Source organism: Elgaria multicarinata, chromosome 6 (assembly GCF_023053635.1).
Source record: "Elgaria multicarinata webbii isolate HBS135686 ecotype San Diego chromosome 6, rElgMul1.1.pri, whole genome shotgun sequence".
NCBI classification, from domain to species: Eukaryota; Metazoa; Chordata; class Lepidosauria; order Squamata; family Anguidae; genus Elgaria; species Elgaria multicarinata.
The window spans coordinates 36,928,710-36,949,506 of NC_086176.1; the positions used below are offsets into that span (position 1 = coordinate 36,928,710).

General features: G+C 38.9%; 1 protein-coding gene across 1 annotated transcript in view; it reads left to right on the plus strand.

Annotated features, from left to right (window-relative positions):
• BNC2 (basonuclin zinc finger protein 2) overlaps positions 1–19,580 on the plus strand; it is a 314,330-nt gene extending 294,750 nt beyond the window's left edge. Inside the window, exon 6 of the mRNA XM_063129236.1 lies at positions 18,777–19,580. Within this exon, the coding sequence (XP_062985306.1) occupies positions 18,777–19,437 (661 nt within the window). The 3' untranslated portion in view covers positions 19,438–19,580. The remainder of the gene's footprint in view (positions 1–18,776) is intronic.
• Positions 19,581–20,797: the final 1,217 nt, after the last annotated feature.

A 20,797-nucleotide genomic window follows, 5' to 3' on the forward strand; every position in this document is an offset into this window, starting at 1 on the left:
CCTCTTCCTATTGGATCAAGGTGTATTTAGTTTAACATGGTCACCTTAGATGCTTCCCACTTGTCACGCTTGGAAACTCTCCATTTGCAAACTATTTTTGGTAACATTCGTATATATTTTTAACCATACTATGAACTGCATCTAAAAGTGCCATGCAAAATAGGGAGCGCTATAACTTTAAAGTCACCCGGTAGCTTTCCTGAAAGTGAGGGGGGCGGGAACAGTGCTCTTACGTTGGCTATAATCAATTGTTCTTTACAAAGGTATGCAAAGAAATAATGAAGTTGATGGAAAAGCTGATGGTTCAGTATTTGTTTTCAGTGTTAGAACAGTATCTAAATTCACAACTAGATGTGATTTAACTGTAACCAGGCAATTTTAAAACAATGCAGCCCTGTCAAATAAATTGATATTGTAGGAAAGTTAAACTAAACCATGGAGTTAATTGCTTTTCTCAGAGAGTTGCAGGTGCCTTTCTTGAGACATAATGAAGACCATACAAGCTTATGCAAGAGAAGAAAGAAATCTGAATTTTAAAAAAGAGAGAGGATTTTTTGGCCACATCTAAATGTATGCTATCCCATAAAGATTAGGACAGTCAGCAGAGATAAGGGAAAGATTAAAAGCACTTGTTAAACAAAGCCATGCATGAAGGAAATCTTTAGCGGGATTCATGTGTTTCACGCTCATTATTCCAGATGAGAATTACTTGTATGACTAAACCATATGGCTATTATGTGGCATTTCCAGAAGCAGGTTTTAAGGAGTGTCTTCCTCTTGAATTTGAGTTCTACAAATGCATCAGTCCTAAGTCTCCCCCCCCCCCCCCAGAAAATTAACAGTTAAGGCCAGCTATGTCAGCTATTAAATACTCAATATTTATCTGGCAGTTTACCATTTAGTGAAGTATGCCGTAGCAGTTATTACCTTATTACAGAGAGATTATTGGATAGAGCTTTACTATCTCTAAAGCTGGCCTGTGATAATAGTAATGGGATGATTTGGATAGCGATCTTTCATGGTGAGCACTGTCCACAGGATTTGAAACCAACTCTGTTTCTGTTTTCTAGGAACAGAAACCTCTGAATATACAGTCTTCATTTCCAATTTATATTTTTTTCACAAAAAAAGGGGGGAGGGTTAATTAGGGACTTTTACATTTAAGTTTGCTCTTTAAACAACTCAGCACTATTTTAAAAGCCCCTGTTTGATTACAAAAATAATTTAACTTTTTTAAAATTTACATTTACATTTCCCCCTAAGAAATTTATGATCGCCTCTATGGAAAGGAAACCAAAAACTTAAAAAGCATTCATTTGGCCAACACTAACTCTTGTCCAGTAATTTTATTGAAAATGTATATTTGTTTCTTTTAAAAAGAGAGGAAGAAGGACAGACTGGGATTTAGTTATGCAAATTTTTGTATTCAAGTAATTAATTTTCTTAATATTTCCAAATTTCAACCTCCATGTCAAACTGTATGATTCAAAATGAAAGTTGTAAATTCATGATAAAAAAAACCCTATCAGTACCAAACAATTAGTGGTCTTTACTTTAGTGGTTTATGAAGTTCCTTACTTATTTTATTAACTGCTATCCAGTTCAGTTCTTTTCTCTCATTTATTTGCTTTGCTCTGTAAAACCCTTACCCCTGTAACTGGACTTGAGACCATTTTAGTTGAAATATAAACAGCAAACAGTGGATTTTTATGCCTGTACATCTCAAGTAATGCTTTAGCATTCAGTATTCAGGAGGTTACAGAAAACACACACAAAAACAGAAACCCACAGAAGTCTGTTAATCCATCTTTTTATACTGACAAGACACCAAAATGGAGGATAAGGAAAATCACATCTTAGTTGGATCAGTCAGCTGGGCCCTTGATATGTGACAAAGATACCCCAGCTAGCACACGATGAGGTGTCAAGATTTCATGAGAAAAGGAGCCGGGTGTTAGTACAGAGGACAGCACCTTCTCACTGGGGAACTTCTGAGGTCTGATCGCCAGATATAGAAGCAGCACTAATTCTGCAGCCTTTTTAGCCTATGCCGTCACAAAGGGGGCACAGCTGGGTCACTCGGCTCACTAGTAATTGTGTTTTACAGACTTCTAAGGCAATTGGCTCAGTCAGTCCCAATTCAATAAAAGTGGAGAGCAAGAGCACTTTTGTTCTATTTTTTTTTTTACTTGAAATTATTTCATTCAGCAGTCTGTCTTTTTTATTACCAGGACTTGACATTAGCACTCCAAGCTATATTAGCATCCATTTCAGCAGTTCAGTAATGGTATTAAAAAAACACTTAACTTCAACGGTGAATGGTTGTATGACAGTGCCATAAAAATCCACATTAAAAAAAACTTATGTATTTGTCCCTGCAATTTTTCCCCTACTTGTTTAACCGCTTCAAAACTGTGCTGTCATTTGCAAAGACTTTTGCCCTAAGGGAAACCCAAGAGAGTACTGTGAAACTATGTCTCCGTCTCCCCCCCCCCCCCCCGGCAAAAAAAAGGCAGAAAAGGAGAGAAAAGAGAATAATCTAAAAGCAAGAAATCGGAGCCCAAATGTCTGCTGTTTAGGAACCAGAGGAGAATAACCTTTAATTTATCATGTCTGTTCCAAAACATACTGATGTCAATGAGAACCTGCCTGTTGGGTTCAATGGGTAATTAAAACAGAAGCCAACCAAGGAAGGACTAATAAACTCAAATTCCTGAGGTAGAAGTCTTTGGCATCTTGCACCTTTGTGAGACTTATTTTGAACCCAGCACTTTTTCAGTACTTGGAATGAGACCTTAAATACCTTGGCAATGCATGGTGCTCATAAATGGCAACATTAGGTTCTAAATTTTGATTAAACATTCTGTAATTAATCAATGGTAGATACAAAGCAGTTGTTGTGGTCCAGAGCTGCAAAATGCTTGAGACATAAAACATTACAAAGTAATTAGAGTGTGCTCCTTCACAAGAGAAAGGATTGCCTTCAATAAAGAGGTAAATGATAGCATCATGTTTATTGTGGACGTAGGCAGCCAGTGCAATATGATAAACTGCAGGAGATACACATATCAGTAATCATCTGCATTATTAGTGTCATTAATCATAATTCTAAAAATATGACAGCAGCCGCCAACTTTTGACCAATTTTCCTTCTGCCTGTTGGCCGTTATAACTTCACTAATAGACTGCAGTGCTCCTGTGTGTGTGGCAGTTTTGCATTGAGAATGGAAGGTTAATTATATTTCAGCTGCTGATTCCTTCTCTCCTTGGAAAAGCCTTAGCACTTCGACAATCCCAGGAGCTCACTGCTGTTAAACCAGTAAAACTACTTTATTGAAATTTTCTTTGTTGGTCAGGAGTGAGTAGATGTTTCAAATGAGATATAAGCGCCAGGCTGGGACAGTTGCTCACAGTTCTTGCTCCAAAGTAATCCTTGGAAGGCAAACTGAATTCATACTTCCTCTTTGCTTGGTCTCCTGCGGATAGGTTTGTTTGTTTTTAAAAACTCACTCAGAATTTAATAACCAATAGCAATAGTAAGTATGGAACAATTTCATGGGTTCCCAGCACTGAAGGCCAGAGCTGGCATAGATACATTGCTGATAGTAATCAGCCATTGAAACAGCTAGACAATTACTAAAAATGAGTACAGTTATGTGTGTTTGTGGGTGTGGGTGGGAGAGAGAGAAAGAGAGCATTGTATATTGTAAGACAATCACATTGAAACTAGCACAGTACACCTGAAATATTATCATAATAGTCTTCAGCAGTACAAGCTACTTTGGAATTTCTTTACAAACTTCAGTTCTTGCAAAAATAATTTTAAAAGGCTTAAATAAACATTGACTTTTAACTTTTGGAATAAGTTCTGAGCTTTTAGATCATCACAGCTAGGCAAATTCATAGTGGACAATGACTTTGATTCAAGTAGTTCTGACTTCCATGTCTTTCCTAGAATTTCCAATACAGTCCACATATGTCATGAATTAATAGCCAGTGGTGCAATACCAACTTTCCAATTAAAAAATGGCATCTATTCTAGGAGCATTCCTTCAAACTGTAATATCAGCCTTAATCCTAAAGGTTTCTTCCTAAACAGATGTTGCAAAACTATATCTATCTTGGAACAAAATAAGAGGGAACTTTTTCAGAGCGGGTCCACATATTCATGTTCATCAATTTGATTAACATCTAGTGGTAACTTTACATTCATGAGATTGAACTGCACATTTTAGATTTTCATATCAGCTCAGGTTCAGTGCTTTTCAGCGGAGCCAGTTCATGCATTTGGCTGTGGGTCATAAACAATGAATAACCAAGTGAGTTACATGCATGTGTGTGAACAAGCCCTTTCCATAGTTTCCTTTCAAAGTTCTGCATTTACCCTGACTTTTCATTCAAAGTGCATTCCAGAAGTATGATGTAGCTCAGATCTACACCAAGCAGGATATAATGCTATGAAAGCAGTATGAAAGCCGTTTATAAAAGCAGAAGCCACACCAAGCAGGATGTAGCACTATGAAAGCAGTATGAAAGTGATATATGGTATGTGTCATGGGCCCCAACAGTTGTCAATGCACTTTAATACTGCTATAAAGCAGTAGTGTGGCTCCTGCCTTTTATATATTGCTTTTATACCACTTTCATGGTGCCATATCCTACTTGGTGTAGATATGGCCATAATCTCTTCCAGCCTGTTAGAAACAAGTTAATACCAGTACCTTTATGTGGGGTTGTTGTTTTTACTGGTGGTGCCAATGTATATCCACCCAAAGGAATGTACACCATTCTGGACCAAAGTACCCATACAATATTCAGTGTGATCATTGGCACAGTTCAGTCCCTTCTATCAATGTGGCTGAAGAGATGGTGTTTCATTTCATGTTGGTTTTGAGGTATTTCATAGCTCCTCTATCCTGCTACTTTGGAATAGGAGAAAGGGACTGACAGACATTACACTCTAGCTTTGTGGGTTGCTATACCAGGGGCTATACCAGCATGATATCACAATATGTTACTGGTGTAGACTGACAAATCAACTCAAAATATTCACAACTGAGGCTTTAGGCATTTTTAAATTATTACTTTGTAAAAATTTGTATCTCTCCCACCTTTCTATTGAATGATGTTCAAATAAGATATAAGGCATTGAAATTACAGAACTTAGTTGAGAGATTCCTGAACATTAGTTAAAACACACACACACACACAAACACACACACACCCCTGCATGAATGTTCTGAGGAGAAAAATAAGCATGAAACTTGGATCAAGCATTTCATTTTTAAAATCACTCTCATCTCAAAATATCATCCAAGCAATAAATCTCAACAAATTGATATTCATTAAGAAAGAATCTTGAGTTTCATGGATGGCCTACAGAAGGCCCATAAAAGCCACTGAAGCTATGCTCCACAGGTATGTATGAAGAAGCTCTTACACACAGATAGACTGAAAAATCCTAGATATTGGAGTGGACTTCCTGATAATCCCAAGCAAGCAGGCCTATGAATCTGACCTAATTAAGTCACTGTATTCTGCTGCCTATTTAGAGCTCGCGCATGACATTTTGTGGCCTGAGGAGGAGGAGGAGCAAATAGCTCCCTAACTGCTCCCCCCCCCCCCCCGTCAAGTTCTATAGTAACTAAAGTCAGTCCAGTTATTTTGGTACATGAGGCAGAAAATCCCACAAACACCTCTTCCCCATCTCTGGGAGTAAAAATACAATAACAAATTCAATAACCAACTATTTCCTGCCCTTTCATGACACCCAAAATCTGCAGCCTGCGACAACTGCCTCACTCTGCCTAATAGAAGGGTAGTCCTATACCTAGTATATGTGTTGATAAATATTGCTTATTTCGTTCATATGCATAACTCGTGTTGCCAAGGCTTGGTCAGACATTTTTGTTTACATTTTTTCTGACCAGTTTATGATGTTAAAAAAAGTCCTGACTCACACCCACCCACACACCCACACACACTGGCTCTATAAAGAAACAGTTTGCATTGAGGCAGCTGATAAAGTGTGAGGTTGAAGTGTTGCAATACAATTTACATGATTACTGAGTAACTCTGGCAACTATGCCAGTGGTTATGCTTCTCGTTTGTAATGCCTTTTGATCTTTAATGAACAACAATACTAATGTATTAAGAGTGTGCCTTGACCTTGATGCTTTTGAGCACATGCAGCTGTTGAAAAATGTAATTCTGTTCACACCCTAAGAGCCATCTCACTTAACACCTCAACAGGTATGTACTGAATTACCAGGACTTTCAAGAGTGTAGAACATCCAGGTTTTACTTTTACAAAAAATGCACAAGCACAAGACATTCCATGGTAAAATCAGAGGATTCATTTGCTTAGGTGAATGCACAGTCTGCCCAAATGTCACACCGATATTAACATTTGTGTGCATTTTGTAGCTATAACAAATTGTTTTCTTTTTTACTCCGGCTCTGCACTTTGTATGCAAAAGGCTTGGTCGCCCCTGCCAACAACCCAATAATTCTCGCTAACATCTTCCGAGTTACAACATTTATAAAGTTGCAAAGTGGAGTAAACAAACCATCTGTTTGGCTTTACCATATATGTCATGCTCTCTTATTAGCATATTACGATTCATTTAGTAAACAAATTTGGTGATTTTGTTCATGTCAAAGTCAGAGGGAGCTTGAAGATGATTAACATTCCTGGGACAGGCGCATTAATACATTGCTTCCTCTGCAAAGTTAAGTGGCTTCTCAGGAGAATCGCCCCTTGTTGACAAGATGAGACTGTCAATTTTGTTTGCCTGCCACATTAGGGGCCGTAAGGGGATGGCGAGCTCTGAGAATGAGGAGTAGCGTAGGCAGCATCATTCACTGCGAATTGAGAAAAGAAGTCTAATTCTGATAAATGGTCGACCCCAATACATCCTACCTGTTATTACAACAGACGTGCCGTATCTGTGCAGTAAATTAGTTAAACCCCTAAAGAGTTGGGTGAGAGCTTATCTTCAAGTGAATAATTTGAGTGGAGAGGGAGCTGTCTTCGTGACCAGTGTGAATGATTTGTTTCATATTGAAAAGGATAGTAATGACTAGGTTCCACATCTTTAATTTGCAAGAATTTGCTTGTCTTTTATTTCCTGCATTTAATAAGCACTTCTTTACCTTTTTTTTTTTTAATAGGTGCTGAACTGTTTTTTACCTTTTGGATTTTCTTCTTATAAAAGGTTAATATTTTCTCAGATTCTATGCAATTCATAAAAGCTTTAGAAATGAATGTTGCTTGGGCTGCTGGAGTAAAATTGTCACTATTTCACTGGGCGGCACAGTACTCTGCAACCACTGCTCCGAAATGTTAGCAACAAGAAGAATTCCCATTAAGCATAATCACTTACGGACACATCAGATACTGGCACACTGCAAAAGATGTACTTTTTTGTCAGTCCTTTTATAAGGGGGTTATGATGGGGGGTTAAAGAGCAACTGTGACGCTGGGAAAGTAAGGCTGCAGCCCTATGCCCACTTACCTGGAAGTGAGGCCCATTGAACTGAATGGGATGTACTTCTGAGTAGTATAGGATTGGATTGTATGACTAGGAAATGACCTTTTTTATTTCCCAGTTTCTAAGTAAAAATCACCCTTAATACCTTATCCACTCATAATGAACTCAAAGGGTATGATAAAAATGGGGTTTACTTCTGTCCTAAAGAAACAGGACAGTCTGTTGTCACAAATTTGCGCTTGCGTTAGCTCTGATACTTTCAGTTGGACTACATGCAAGGCTGTGGACCCCTCTCTAAATTTTCAGCTTTCATAAAAAAAAGAAAAGATAAATATAAGGAAAAGCAGACAGGCAGTATTATACCAAATTGCTTAGTATGATGCCAAACTACTCCCACCTTTCAATGTTCTGACCAATGTGTGTAAAACACTGGGATGACTGACAAGCATTAAGCCTTTATTTTTAAATTTCATTGAACAAATAAATTTAATTTTATCAGTATTGAATACATTTACTTTAAAACATAGTAGGTAAAACATAGTAGTAAACATAGTAGGTAAGCTGTATTTACACTCTGACTATTGTGCAATGATTCTGTCCACTGTTCAGGCCCCATCACCACACAATATTTCACTACGGGCTACTTAACTACACAGTGAATGTTCCTCCTAGCTATGGTTTGCTTTGATTTTCAGACCCAAGTAAACATGCAAGCATAAACAATGCAAAGCCAAAGCTACTTCACTTTGTCTTTGGAAAACAAAGGCAAAGTCATTAGCTTTATATGGCTTTAGGCAGAACCATAAACTGCTTCCAGTAATGCTTGAGGTTCATTTGCCAAAAAGGGAGGAAGAATATTTTGCAGAAGATTGTTGTATTGCTAGCCACAGTGCACCCCACTTTAACCCAGCTTCAGCTACAGAGGACAGAACCTTACAACATTAGGTGAAAAATCAGATTCATTCCTCAAGGGACCCCAACGATAAATAATAGTGCTCAGTGAACCAGCAAAACATCAGGAAAGGGAATCCTCTCCTAGCATGTTGGCTTCAGTTGTGCTACAATACAAACTACCACTATTCTTTTGTCCTTCCTTCTCTGGAGCTTGTCTAGACTAAGAAAGGCTTCCGACATTACCAAAACGTGTGAATAATCCATGTATCCTCTCTTCATACAAAGAGAACCTGTGCTTCTTTCCCATTGTGAGATGCCTATGAGTCATGTCTGTGCAGGTCCCAGCTCTGATTGCAGGCCATATGCCCAAGTTCTTCTTTTCGCGCAGTACATCAAAAGCGAAGGTGAGGACAGTTGTGGCCTTCCAGATATTTTGACCTACTACCATCTCTCACCATTGGCTATGTTAGCTAGGGCTGATGGGAACTGTAGGCCAAAGTATCCGGAAGGCCACAAACTGCCCATCCTGATCAGCGGCATGGAAAGAGCATTCCCTGAGGGTGCTTCCTAGTTACGTGGAAAATTACTAGGAGTGCATTTTCCACCCAGGAAGGACCTATGCAGGCTTAAAATTGGGCACTTCCAAAAACAGACTGTCTGTTGCCTCTCTGGAGGAAGAGATTATTATGTTCGAAGAACCTTGACTGGCTAAAGTAGAGGAGGAAGGTGAATGAGTAAGGGGGCTTGAATTGGAAAAGACAAGGGGAGGCGGCTTTATAGCATATTCCAGATAGCCACAATTCAGAGGGAGGAACCCATCTATTATTGCCTCTGCTTGTATATAGCTTACATTGACCAGGTTTGCACAATCACAGAAGGGGAAATTTAACTATGGTGTCACTCGCATGCCAAGGTGATTTGTTTGTTTATTTATTTATTTATTGCACTTATAGCCAGGGCTCTCTGGGCGGTTTACAGAAATTACATTTATATAATGGCTCACCAGCGCAGCTTGCTGTGTTGTACAAACCCTGCAAGGGTGGCTTGTTGCCATGGTTAACAAGCCACCCAGAATCCAGGGACTGTTGTAGGCTTCTGAAATGGCTTGCTAACCACAGCAACAAGCCACCCTCGCCAGGTTTGTATACTATGGCAAGCCACACTGGTGTGGGTAATTATGTAAATCATCCCTATACACAACCAGCACCTATAGAACTGCAAATAAGACACTGTGGCTTATTTTGTCTTCTGTAATCATGTGTACAGGCCCATTGCAGCCTACAATGAATGGCTGAAATTTGATAATAGTAGACATTTTCATGTAAATGCTGACAGTCCCAGATAAATTTGGTCATATTTGAAATTTCAGAGATACAATGGGAAATGTTGACAGTCACCTAAATGTGATTGGCAGTGTTCAAACAGTTTTTGGTATATATCCTGAAAGAGTTTTTGGAAATGAATTCATCTGGAATTGCTGGTACCCATAGGTCACAAATAAATATGTGAATATTAGCAATATATTTACCATATCAAAAAGATATCTCTAAGTGGTTTGCATAGAAAAATTAAAATACATTAAAAACATAATGAGAAATACAAAAACATGTATATAAAACATTAAAACCAAATACTCGAAGCACTATAATAAACAAAACAGTGCAGCAGTTGTCTCTTTAATTGGTGCCTAAAACAATTTGGGGCAGAGAGAGAGAGAGAGAGAGAGAGGTTTTATAAAATGACTAGATTAGGCTCAGTACAAAAATCCTGTAGCATAGTAGTCAATGTGAAGTGTTGCAGTAGTGTAGATGAAGAGTTCACTGGTACTAAACACGTAAACCAGTTTAATTGCCAAGTCTTCCTCCAAGGAAGTTTGGAGCTGACACCTTGTGATGATGTTGACAATCCTCTGTTAGAGATTCCCTAGGGTTAGGGTTAATAAAGTTGTACTTCCCTAGCTTAATTCAGAAGTTAAACTAATTTACATTTATATTATAGACATGGCCTCTTGAAATACATTTTGATCTAAACTTTATGGCTTAGTGTGTTATATGAAGCATTCCTAACCATGGTGGCTACATAACCACAGTTTACACAAGCTCACTAACCATTTGCTGCAACCATGGCTTAGCATGTTGTCTGAACAGGCCCTTTAACTTTGACTGACAAAGGCAGCAAAACTACATGAAGAGATCAGCTGAACAATGCTGGAAAGAAAACGGACTGTTGTGTTGGCTCATTGGGACCGTCTCAATTTTCTTTTTTTTACAAATTGAGAGCTCTTCTCCACATACTTTCCAGATAGCCCTGTCAGTGTATTTAGCTTTGGTAGCACTGTTATTATTCTGGCAACACCACAGGCCAACATGTCTTAGGGTCAGGAGGTGCTACACTGACTTGTAGATTTAGAACTGTCATGAAACATATACTAAGATTTATTTGTTTCATCAAATTTAGATTTGTTAGCAGTCTGTTAAACCCATCATTAATTTGAACTGTTAAATTAGTTCCATGACCCAGATGTTGCAAGATTTCTTGTTGCTTTAATGCAAAAAGTTAACGAATGTTGCATTTTTTAGCTTATCTAACTACTGGTATACAGTAGCTAGGTGGCATTTAACCAGTGCATAGTTTGGTAGGATGTGCTCATTCCTTGGCATTGGAGCCTGCCACAAATAATTCAGTGGGGCTGCAGCAGATGTAAGCAGAATGTAAGTAGGATGCAAATAGGATACTGGCTACAATCCTCCCCAGGATTGGAGACACTAGGTTGTATCCAATGTTAGTCCTACTTAGAGTAGATCCATTGAAATGAATGGAAGTTAAGTTAGAATGAATGAATGGAACTTAAGTTTTAAAGCCAATGGCTTTAAAAGAACCATGAATTTTAAACCACGTTAGTAAAAGGGGAAGACTTTCTATTTTGTTGCAAACTTCTTCATAGTTATATTCTATTGCTAAATTTGGTGGCGGGCGGGGGGAGGGAACATACATGACCACATCAATAACAACTGTAGGGGAAATGGCTGAAGAATTCCCATACCAAAACTACAAGCTCTGTAAAAGACAGAAAGTTCCAAATCTGATTATATTTTAAAGTTGATTTTGTAGGCTTTTTAATTAATTAACTAATCAGCTGTGCATAGTTCATCAACCAGAAGTGAAATAGACAGTAGGTTTAGTGCAGTAGCTACACTCCATTCTAATTATTCAGATATATTTTATCAAATTGATCATTTCATTCTAAGCAGTAATTTTTGTCAGCATTGCTACAGTTCTTCCAGTCTGAAATAATAATACCTAGCATTATATAGTGCTTTAGAGACAAATTGACAAATATTCCCATAGCCCCAAAAAGTTGCCTTCCCTTTGTATGCAGTATGCAAGTGGTAACTTGTTGGAACCACAGAGTTGGATCTCCATAATCATTGCTTTCTTTCCCTCAGTGAAGTTGAGCATTCTATTAGTTGGCAATCCATGAGAGATGTGCTTAAGCTAGGGTGACCATATGAAAAGGAGGACAGTTCTCTTATATCTTTAACAGTTGTATTGAAAAAGGAATTTCAGCAGGTGTCATTTGTATGAATGCAGCACCTGGTGAAACTCCCTATTCATCACAACAGATAAAGCTTCATTACAACAGTCACAATGACCAGATACAAAAGAGAGCAGTGTTCCTGAAGCTTTAACTGTTGTGATGAAGAAGGAATTTCACCAGGTGGTGTATACATACAAATACAACTGTTAAAGATACAGGAGTCCTGTACTCTTCCCCATATGGTCACCTTACTTATGCCTATTAGGCACACCTAACTGTGCTGCAGTATTGGCTACAGATTTTGGGGAACTGTAAGACAAGTGAACCCCCTTTCTTGCTGCTGGGCTGGATCCAGATTTAGTCAGAGTAGGCCTATTGAAAACAATGGACTTATGCATAACAAACTTGTCCCATTGATTTCAGTGGATCTATGCTATGACTAACTGGATCAAGCCTACTGTCTCCAGTGTTTATTCACTTGCTTTCTTTTTCTAGGCCCAGCCTGCACCACTGCCTAAAAGGAGAAGCCCTTCTCCTTGCTTTTGCCACCGACCTTGTGCTTGGAGAGGGCAATTAAACCAAAAACAACATCAGGGGAGAGGTGGAACAGGGCCGAAGTGTCTGGGGGTTAGCAGATGTGTTGGACTACAACTCCCATTACCCCCAGCCAGCATGGCTATTTGAAATATATTTGGGGATTTGCCAAAACTTTATTATCTTTTTCTTTATTTTTTTACATTGTCAGTCCCTATTACAGTAGCAAAAAAGTATAGTCATTGGTGGAGGAGAAAAATTATGGACAAGTGGCTTTTCAGTCTCAGCCACCAATTAATCACAGTGGGGCTTGCTTCCAAGTGAACAAGCGGTGGGTAACACTGTAATGCATTCATTGATTGACTTACCTTTAAAAAAAGCACACCTGAGTTTTGATTGTAAAATATCATTATTGTGAAACTTAGGTCAAGTTCTGGTGAACGATGGTGTTTTCTTATGCCATTATAATAGCCATGGTCCAAGACAAGGAATGATAGGGGCAAGTTTGGGTTGGTGAAAGTGTTTTAGGGTAAAGAAAACAAAAATAAAAGGAAATTTAGGTGGCAGTCAAAGGCAGCTTCATTGAGTAGCTGAGATATGACATATATTTTGAACTTCATTCAGTGGAACAATGGAAGCCAAGACAGAGGTTTTAAAAGGCAGGGCCATCTTCCAGTAAAAAATACATCCTCATTACAAATTAAGGACTATCCTGGCAAATCTGTGGCAGGAATAGGAGTCTTACCATGTTTTGATACTGAACTGGAGGAAAAGCTTTAAAATATATTTAATAGATGTTTAGAAGCAGAACTTGTCTATGGGAGTATCTCAGTATGCCTGAGGAGGAAAGAAGTAGACTTGTCACCAGATTGTTACCTAACATGAAATTCAAAGTGAATGTGGGGATTCTTCCTCAAGGAAAATGGCTGAAGAATATCTGAGGGAAGCCAAAAGACTTTTCATAAGACTAATGGCATTTCGTACTTCAATATAAGTAGCCTTTCTTTGCCTAAAGGCAATTTCATAGTCATTTTGGAAGTCCCGATGTGAGTGAAGCATTTGAGAAATTTTGATGGAAGCTGAAATTTGATGAGAGTAACCAAATTTCTCAAAAAGATTTGACAGCTCTCTAGAAATGAGCAAGCTGAAACAGATGTGACATGAACCACGGGTAAAGCACTTATCCTTGTACCCCATAACATTTAAATACACTTGTCATATGCATTGCTCTATTTGTGCCTAGTATTAGCATGCCAGCAGCGCGCTCACCCAACTCACTGATTGCTGGCATCGCTTTTGATGGATCTGCATCCAGACCACCTGGTTGAATTCAATCCCATCTGCCCATCAGCAGAATGGGAACTGCTGGTGGAACAGACCTCTCCTGCATGCCCACCCTGAAATTTGTTCCAGACATCCCACTGTACGAGTGGAAATTCACTCACATGATGTTGGATGGAACCCGCTCTTCTTTTTCCATTACATAGTCACAGCTTCCTGAAAAGTTATCTATGGCCTTAGCTAGACCTAAGGTTTATCCTGAGATTGTCCTGGGGTCATCCATGTTCTTGTAAATGACACACGGGATCCTGGGAGCAGGCAGGGACGACCCTGGGACGATCCCGGGATAAACCTTACGTCTAGCTAAGGCCTATGTTTTAATAGAATATTCTTAATCCTAATGTAACTTTAAACTCCACAATTTTGGTATAAAATCTGAAAATGTTTAAAACAAAAAAACAACAACCACCATATCCAAATGAATACATGTTCTCCCCACAATACATCTATTTAGATTTCCATGTGATCTTGAGAAGGATTCCTCAACAGGAGTGGTATAGATTAAGAAATGAATGTAACAGAATCAATTCCTTTGAACTGTGGTTGCATAATGGAAATCGACTGCTATGAATGAACTCATGTTCAGAAGTTATGAACAGCAGGGCTAATGCACTGCAATGAGTTCATCTTTATTATTGCATTACACCTGAATCAATTGATAAAGCAAGTTTTTTTTAAAGCTAGGAATGGCACTTAATTGAATAAAAGTCAATGTAATTATATTAGGAGAAGCCAATGGTACTGCTGACAGCGGAAAAGGGACCTTGCCGACGAGAGTGCCAGAACTTTTCCACACATTTCTGCACATCGTTTGCCTGACAGATATTAAGGACTGGTACATAGTTTAATTAGATTACTGATAGCTGCTGCTATAAATGATAAGCGAATGGGTATGGCATCACTTTCTGTTGATAGCTGAAACCAGCTGCAATTTTTAATAGGTCATCATCAGGAAAGCAACTTTGGGAATGTGCCACTGATGCAATATTAATGTGTTCTTGTGTCTTGTATTCCATAAATCTTGATGTTATTTCCATCATAGATCTAGCTATTTATTTACTTTTTATCAGCAGCAAGCCAAAGAAACAAAATCTGTGAAAAACAGCAAATGTACTATAGTTGCATTTATTCAAAGCTAAATTTACGCTATGTTATAATGGGACATAGAAAAACTGGGGAAAAGTCAATCTAGCCATGATGCGGTGACCACTTCAAATGCTGTTGCATGGAGGCTGCTCCACATGAGAAACAGTGTGGTTCAGTGAATAGAATGGCAGGTTCAGATGTGAAAAAATTATCAGTCAGCTACAGCTCACTAAGTGACCTTAAATACATCACACACTCTCAACCTAAGCTGCTGCACAGAGATATTGTGAGCAGGTTTGTAACACAGAGTCCTGGTTTGCATGATTCAACAGCAAATGTCATTTTCGCATGGACACTTAGCTTGTTGCGTTGTGTGAACCCAGGCAGCAGGGGTTGTTTGAGGGTTAGACTACCCTCAATAACCCTTGTCCTGTTTTAGGGTTATTTGGGGGTTGTCTAACCCTCAAACAACCCCTGCAGTCTGTGTTCACGCAGCTGACAAGTCACAGCAAGCTGGGCGCCCATATGATGCAACAGCCCCCATGGATAAATTAAGCCACAGTGGGTTGTTGTGATGTGCAAACAGGCCCAGAGCCTGTGCATTAAGTTTGCTTTGTCTACTAGGCAGGGGAATATGCAGCCATGGCCTCTCCTGTCTATTCCTGTCTTAATCCCCAGCCCTACTGTGCAGCATATTAGAGAATAATTGGGCCCGGTTCTGCGGTTCTCCTCTTCTGCCGCATCAAGGAGTTTAAAGCAAGGTATACATTCTCAGGGTTGTGATCTGGCGAAATGCTAAAGTGCAGCGGCTAAAATGCTCTCCTGAGCTTCTCAGAGAGAGGGCAGGATTCAAACATAAAGAATAAAGTGTTTGTGGTGCAATGGCTGCCTGTGTGCACCTGCCTCTTTTTACCATGGTAAAAATGGCCAGATTCGCATGACAAGCTACCACCTGCAAAGAACATGTACATAGATCAGCTTTTATGTTGTTGCAGTTGAAGTTGTCACCATGCCTCTCGGCCTGTTTGCATGACGCAGTCAGGGGAGCAAGCATATTTCACAAATGTAATTTCATGGTGTCATTCATTACACCATGAAGCTCAGTGGTGTTGTTACAATTACTGGCAACACAACTGCAGCTTGTTAACATACAGACATTCACAGTTAAGCGCTTTTTGTATTTTGCTTAGAAACTTTTCCTTTGAATAATTTGCCATCTGACACCAGAATGGGCAAGAAATAATTCTGCCTAGGAGGCTGTAAGGCCTACTTTGGTTTATTTATCATTCATGTATGTGAACACTGCATGCATCTGTTCAGAACAGATCTGTGGGTGAAGTGAATTTGCCTTTGTCCAATTTGATTTATGGTTTTAGATTGTGCGGTTGGTCCGGTAACCATCAGGACAACAGTGTAAGTGAGATGATGGGTGACAGAAAATGATCTCATGGCCCAAGCATTTTTAGCCTGTATTTTATTGTTTTAAGATTCTCTTTTCTTTTTTTAAAGCCAGATGTGACTGGATTGGAATGTGAATTTGTTCTCTTTCTTTTTCTCTCTGTCTCTCTCTCTCCCTCTCTTTCTTTCTATCTCTCTCTCTCTGTCTGTCTCCCTCTTTCTTTTGTGATCTCGATTTAGCAAAAGATTAGAAAGCTGATCTTATCACAAGGTAAGCTCAGCCTTCGTAAGTGCAGTGTGGGGGATATGTATAACACACTTCTCTCCTTAGAAAAGCCAGTAGTACAATACCTACTGTAAAAGGATAGTTGACCCTTTGGGAATGAATGAACAATATATACGTCCCCTTCCCTCATCCCCACTCTGCAGATGTATCTCTCAGTAGCACTTCTCCATAGGGAGAAATCTCCATTTGGGATCCAAATTTGTTATCTCTCAGTTATCAAACCATCCTTTAACTACAAACAGCCACCTGCCTTCTATCAAAGGAGAGTAGTCTGGTGTCCTTGTTTGCTATATCTAATGAGGTAAATGAGTTATGACAAGGTATGATAAATCATGTAAACAGATATGGAAAATTAACTCTATATTATTATACTTTCTTTCCTGCTATGATGCACAGTTGGGTTATTCTTCTATGTTTGGGAACCCAGCTGGTTGAGAGATACACTCTTGGTGAATATGTTATTTGAACAACCAATGTTCAAATAACATAAAGGAATCTAATTTTACCATTTTTGGTTTCCTATTCTTAGTCACCCCAGTCCTGCAAAGGACATCCGTGTGCAGAAGGAGTAAACTTTGTAGATCAGGAACCACACACCCAGATTGGATCCAGATGTGCATCAGCTTCATAATGCACATTTGAACATCAGGCATCCGGTAGAGCCCCATTTGAACTAGAAGGGACGGAAGAGGGAATGCATTTCCATCTGCATTGCAATGTGGTTGGGAATGCATATCTCCAACCACTGTCTTAGGCTAGAACACATTGTCGTGCACACCTATACCTGGGTGACAAAACGGTATTGATTTTTGTTTTCAATTTAGGAAAGCCCTTTTTTCCTTTTTATTAAAATCTTTGCCATGAGGCAGCTGTGCATCTGCTGTATGTTAATGTGCAACTGACTTATCAAATGTCCCTGTGCTTTGAGGATGTAAGGCAGAACAGACTTTGAGGATCCAGATCAAAGTTTAAGGATCCGTGCCATAGCCCATAATGATGGCTTATGTGATTCTTCCTCTCAGCTCTGCCTGCTGGGTGATTCCATACCTGCAGCCCATAGTTTGCAAGGTACTAAATAACTTGCAGCCCTTCCAGTTCTTTTCTGGAGGAATACACCTGGAAGTAAGAGGATATGTAGACATAGCAGCATCGACTCCATCATTTGCACACAATGCAGACAATGGGATTTAAAATTAAAATAATATTACAGTAATAAAAAAAAGTTAAAGTTTTTTAAAATTCTGTTTAATGGGATATTTTAGTTCATTTTCAAATGTTCTTTTTAATGTATTGTTCCCCTGCTCAATCCTTCAGGAATGTTGAGGTGGGAAAGGAAGCAATTAATTTAGCTAAATACAATAAGGCCACTGAGGCAATAATATAAACAAATATAATAGGGCCACATTTGTGCCACTAAGACTTGGAACAGTCTTAAGCAGCGCAGAATCATATTCCTTCACTACTATTTTCAAAAACTCTTCAGAATAAAGTAAAACAAATCACCCCACATCACTCAACATGGATTGTGTTTCCCAAATTTAAGCATATACATAACCGTTGTAAGCCACTGCTCAGTGCCTGATAATGTGGCCTTTTCTGTTTCTATTCAAATATTTCACTGCTCCATCCTATTTAAAATTGGACTTGTCCAGAAATATTCTATGTCAGTTTTTTCCTGTTATTGGTAGGAGGATAAACCAGCCTTAACTTCTTTGTTCTGATTACCCTTTGTCCTCTGTTGGTCTCTATGATTACAATCCAATACTATAACAGTGTGAATGGTGGGTCCAATCTCGTGCATACAGAAAGATGTTCCACTGATTTCCTCCCTCCTGTGTAGTTCTTGTGAAATAATATGTTTTTGGAAAGAGCACCATTAATCCATTGATTAAAAACAAAAAGTTAAGGATACATTATGTCACCTAAAACACAAGGGCTGCAATTACTTACAAGTCAAATGATAGCAAAAATATATTTTTGAATAGGATTGTGAATTACTGTGGTTTTGCGGCATTTTGCCTACCATTTTTAGGAACATCAGTTGTCTGTATAATAATGACTGAATTTCCAAGAAAACTGGTAGAAGGAATAGTGTTGTATGAAAATTACTTGTTGCTAACTTGATTTCGTCTGTAAGGTTTTCTACTATAATCAGCAATACTGTATATTTTTCTTCCTCCTGATTCCCTTCCTCTTTCTTTCCCAGACACAGTGCTAACATAAACCTGCACCGTAAACTGTTGACCAAAGAACTGGATGACATGGGACTGGATACCTCTCAGCCCTCACTTAGCAAGGACCTCCGTGATGAATTTTTGATGAAGATCTATGGTGCCCCACATCAGATAGGGTATGACATAAGGGAAGACACATCCTCCCCAGCAGGTACTGAGGATTCCCATCTGAATGGGTACGGAAGGGGCATGTCAGAAGAATACATGGTGCTGGATCTCAGCACCACTTCCAGTATCCAGTCTAGTAGTAGCATCCATTCCTCGAGAGAATCTGACGCAGGAAGTGATGAGGGAATTCTCCTGGATGATGTTGATGGGGCGAGTGACAGTGGGGAATCCTCACACAAAGCGGATGCCCCAGCCTTAGCGGTTGGCATGGGTGCGGAAGTCCCAGGATCCCTCATGTTTAACAGTGTCTCCATGAGCAATGGGGGGATCATGTGTAACATTTGCCACAAAATGTACAGCAACAAAGGGACGCTCAGGGTGCATTACAAGACTGTGCACTTACGAGAAATGCACAAGTGCAAAATCCCAGGATGCAACATGATGTTTTCCTCTGTCCGCAGTCGGAATCGACACAGTCAGAACCCTAATCTGCATAAAAACATTCCCTTCACTTCACTAGATTAGTTCAGAGGTGGACATGGTGAACGCCAGCTCTCACAGAGGGTCTTACTTCTTTGAACTGCCATTTACAGACTATTATATAAATATATATAAATATAAATATAAATATATATCTTTTTTTCTTTTTTAACAAAACAGAAAACACCAGGTGCTTCTTTTTTTCTTTTTCTAATTTTCGTTCGTTCGTTCGTTTGTTAGGGTTTTTATTTTGTGTGGGTTGGGGTAGTATCTTTAACCTGGGATGAAATTTCCACTGCTTTAAAAAAAAAAAAGAGGAAAAAAACGGAAAAAAAACCATGAACAAACTTGCATTTTAAAGCCCCATTTTTGTTATAAAATATGTGGTCATCTCCAAAGAGACTGTTTCTCCTACCTATGACTGTTGCCTGCAATCTTAGAAAAGGAAGGGAAAAAATGGAAAAAAGCCGAAGAAACAAAGCACTGCAGAGAGAAAGGGAGCGAGAGAGAGAACAACTTCCGTTGTCTATGGTGTATTTTAAACCTTTGAGAAGACCGTCAACTACGCATGGCTGTTACACTTGTATATATTGAGCCTTGAAGGGCCCATGATGTAAAACAATTGTATTGATGGTGGTTTAACCTTTTTTGTTTCGTTTTGCGTTTTTTTACATTTACATTTACATCCAGCTGTTAGATAAGCGGGGGAGGGGGGGATAGTTTGCTGGCTAGCTCTATTCATTTATATTAGCTTCAATGCACATTTTTTTTTTAAAAAAAGAAAGAAATGAAAACACAAGGTCTTGTTTTTTAACTACCTGCTAGAGATGCGTAATGAAGAGGTGCTGGCATGCTTTAGAGCACCTGATCAGATACAGGTTTTTTGTTTTGTTTTGTTTTTTGGTCTTGTTACTATTACATAAATCCAGTCATGCACTTTTTTCTTACACAATGTGGGGATGTGTAATAATATCCATACCCTTTTTTCCCTTAAAAGTATTGCCATACTTTCAGTGTCTTATTAAGAAAAATACACTTTGTTAGAAGTGGTCTGGTCAGTATGGGGCGAGAATGCCGAACAAAAAGGGTTAAATGATAACACAAAACTGCCAACTTTGCACAAGTTTTCAGTAACCAAAATGTAATCAGTTGCCATAACTACAAGCCAAGATCTTGGCGATCAGGAAAAAAAAAATCCTAGGAATTTGGGAGCAAAGAAAAGAATATGAAGAAATGTTCTTTTTAGGTTCTAAATAATATCCTCTTCCACAGAGCAAGTCCACAGGTTTGTTTGTCTGGTTTAAAAGAAAAGAAAAGCTACACAGTGTGAGACAAGGAAGTCATTTCTTCAACTGAAAAAGAATGGGCTTTCAGGAAATAGGTACCTCAGGCTGCAGCCCTATGC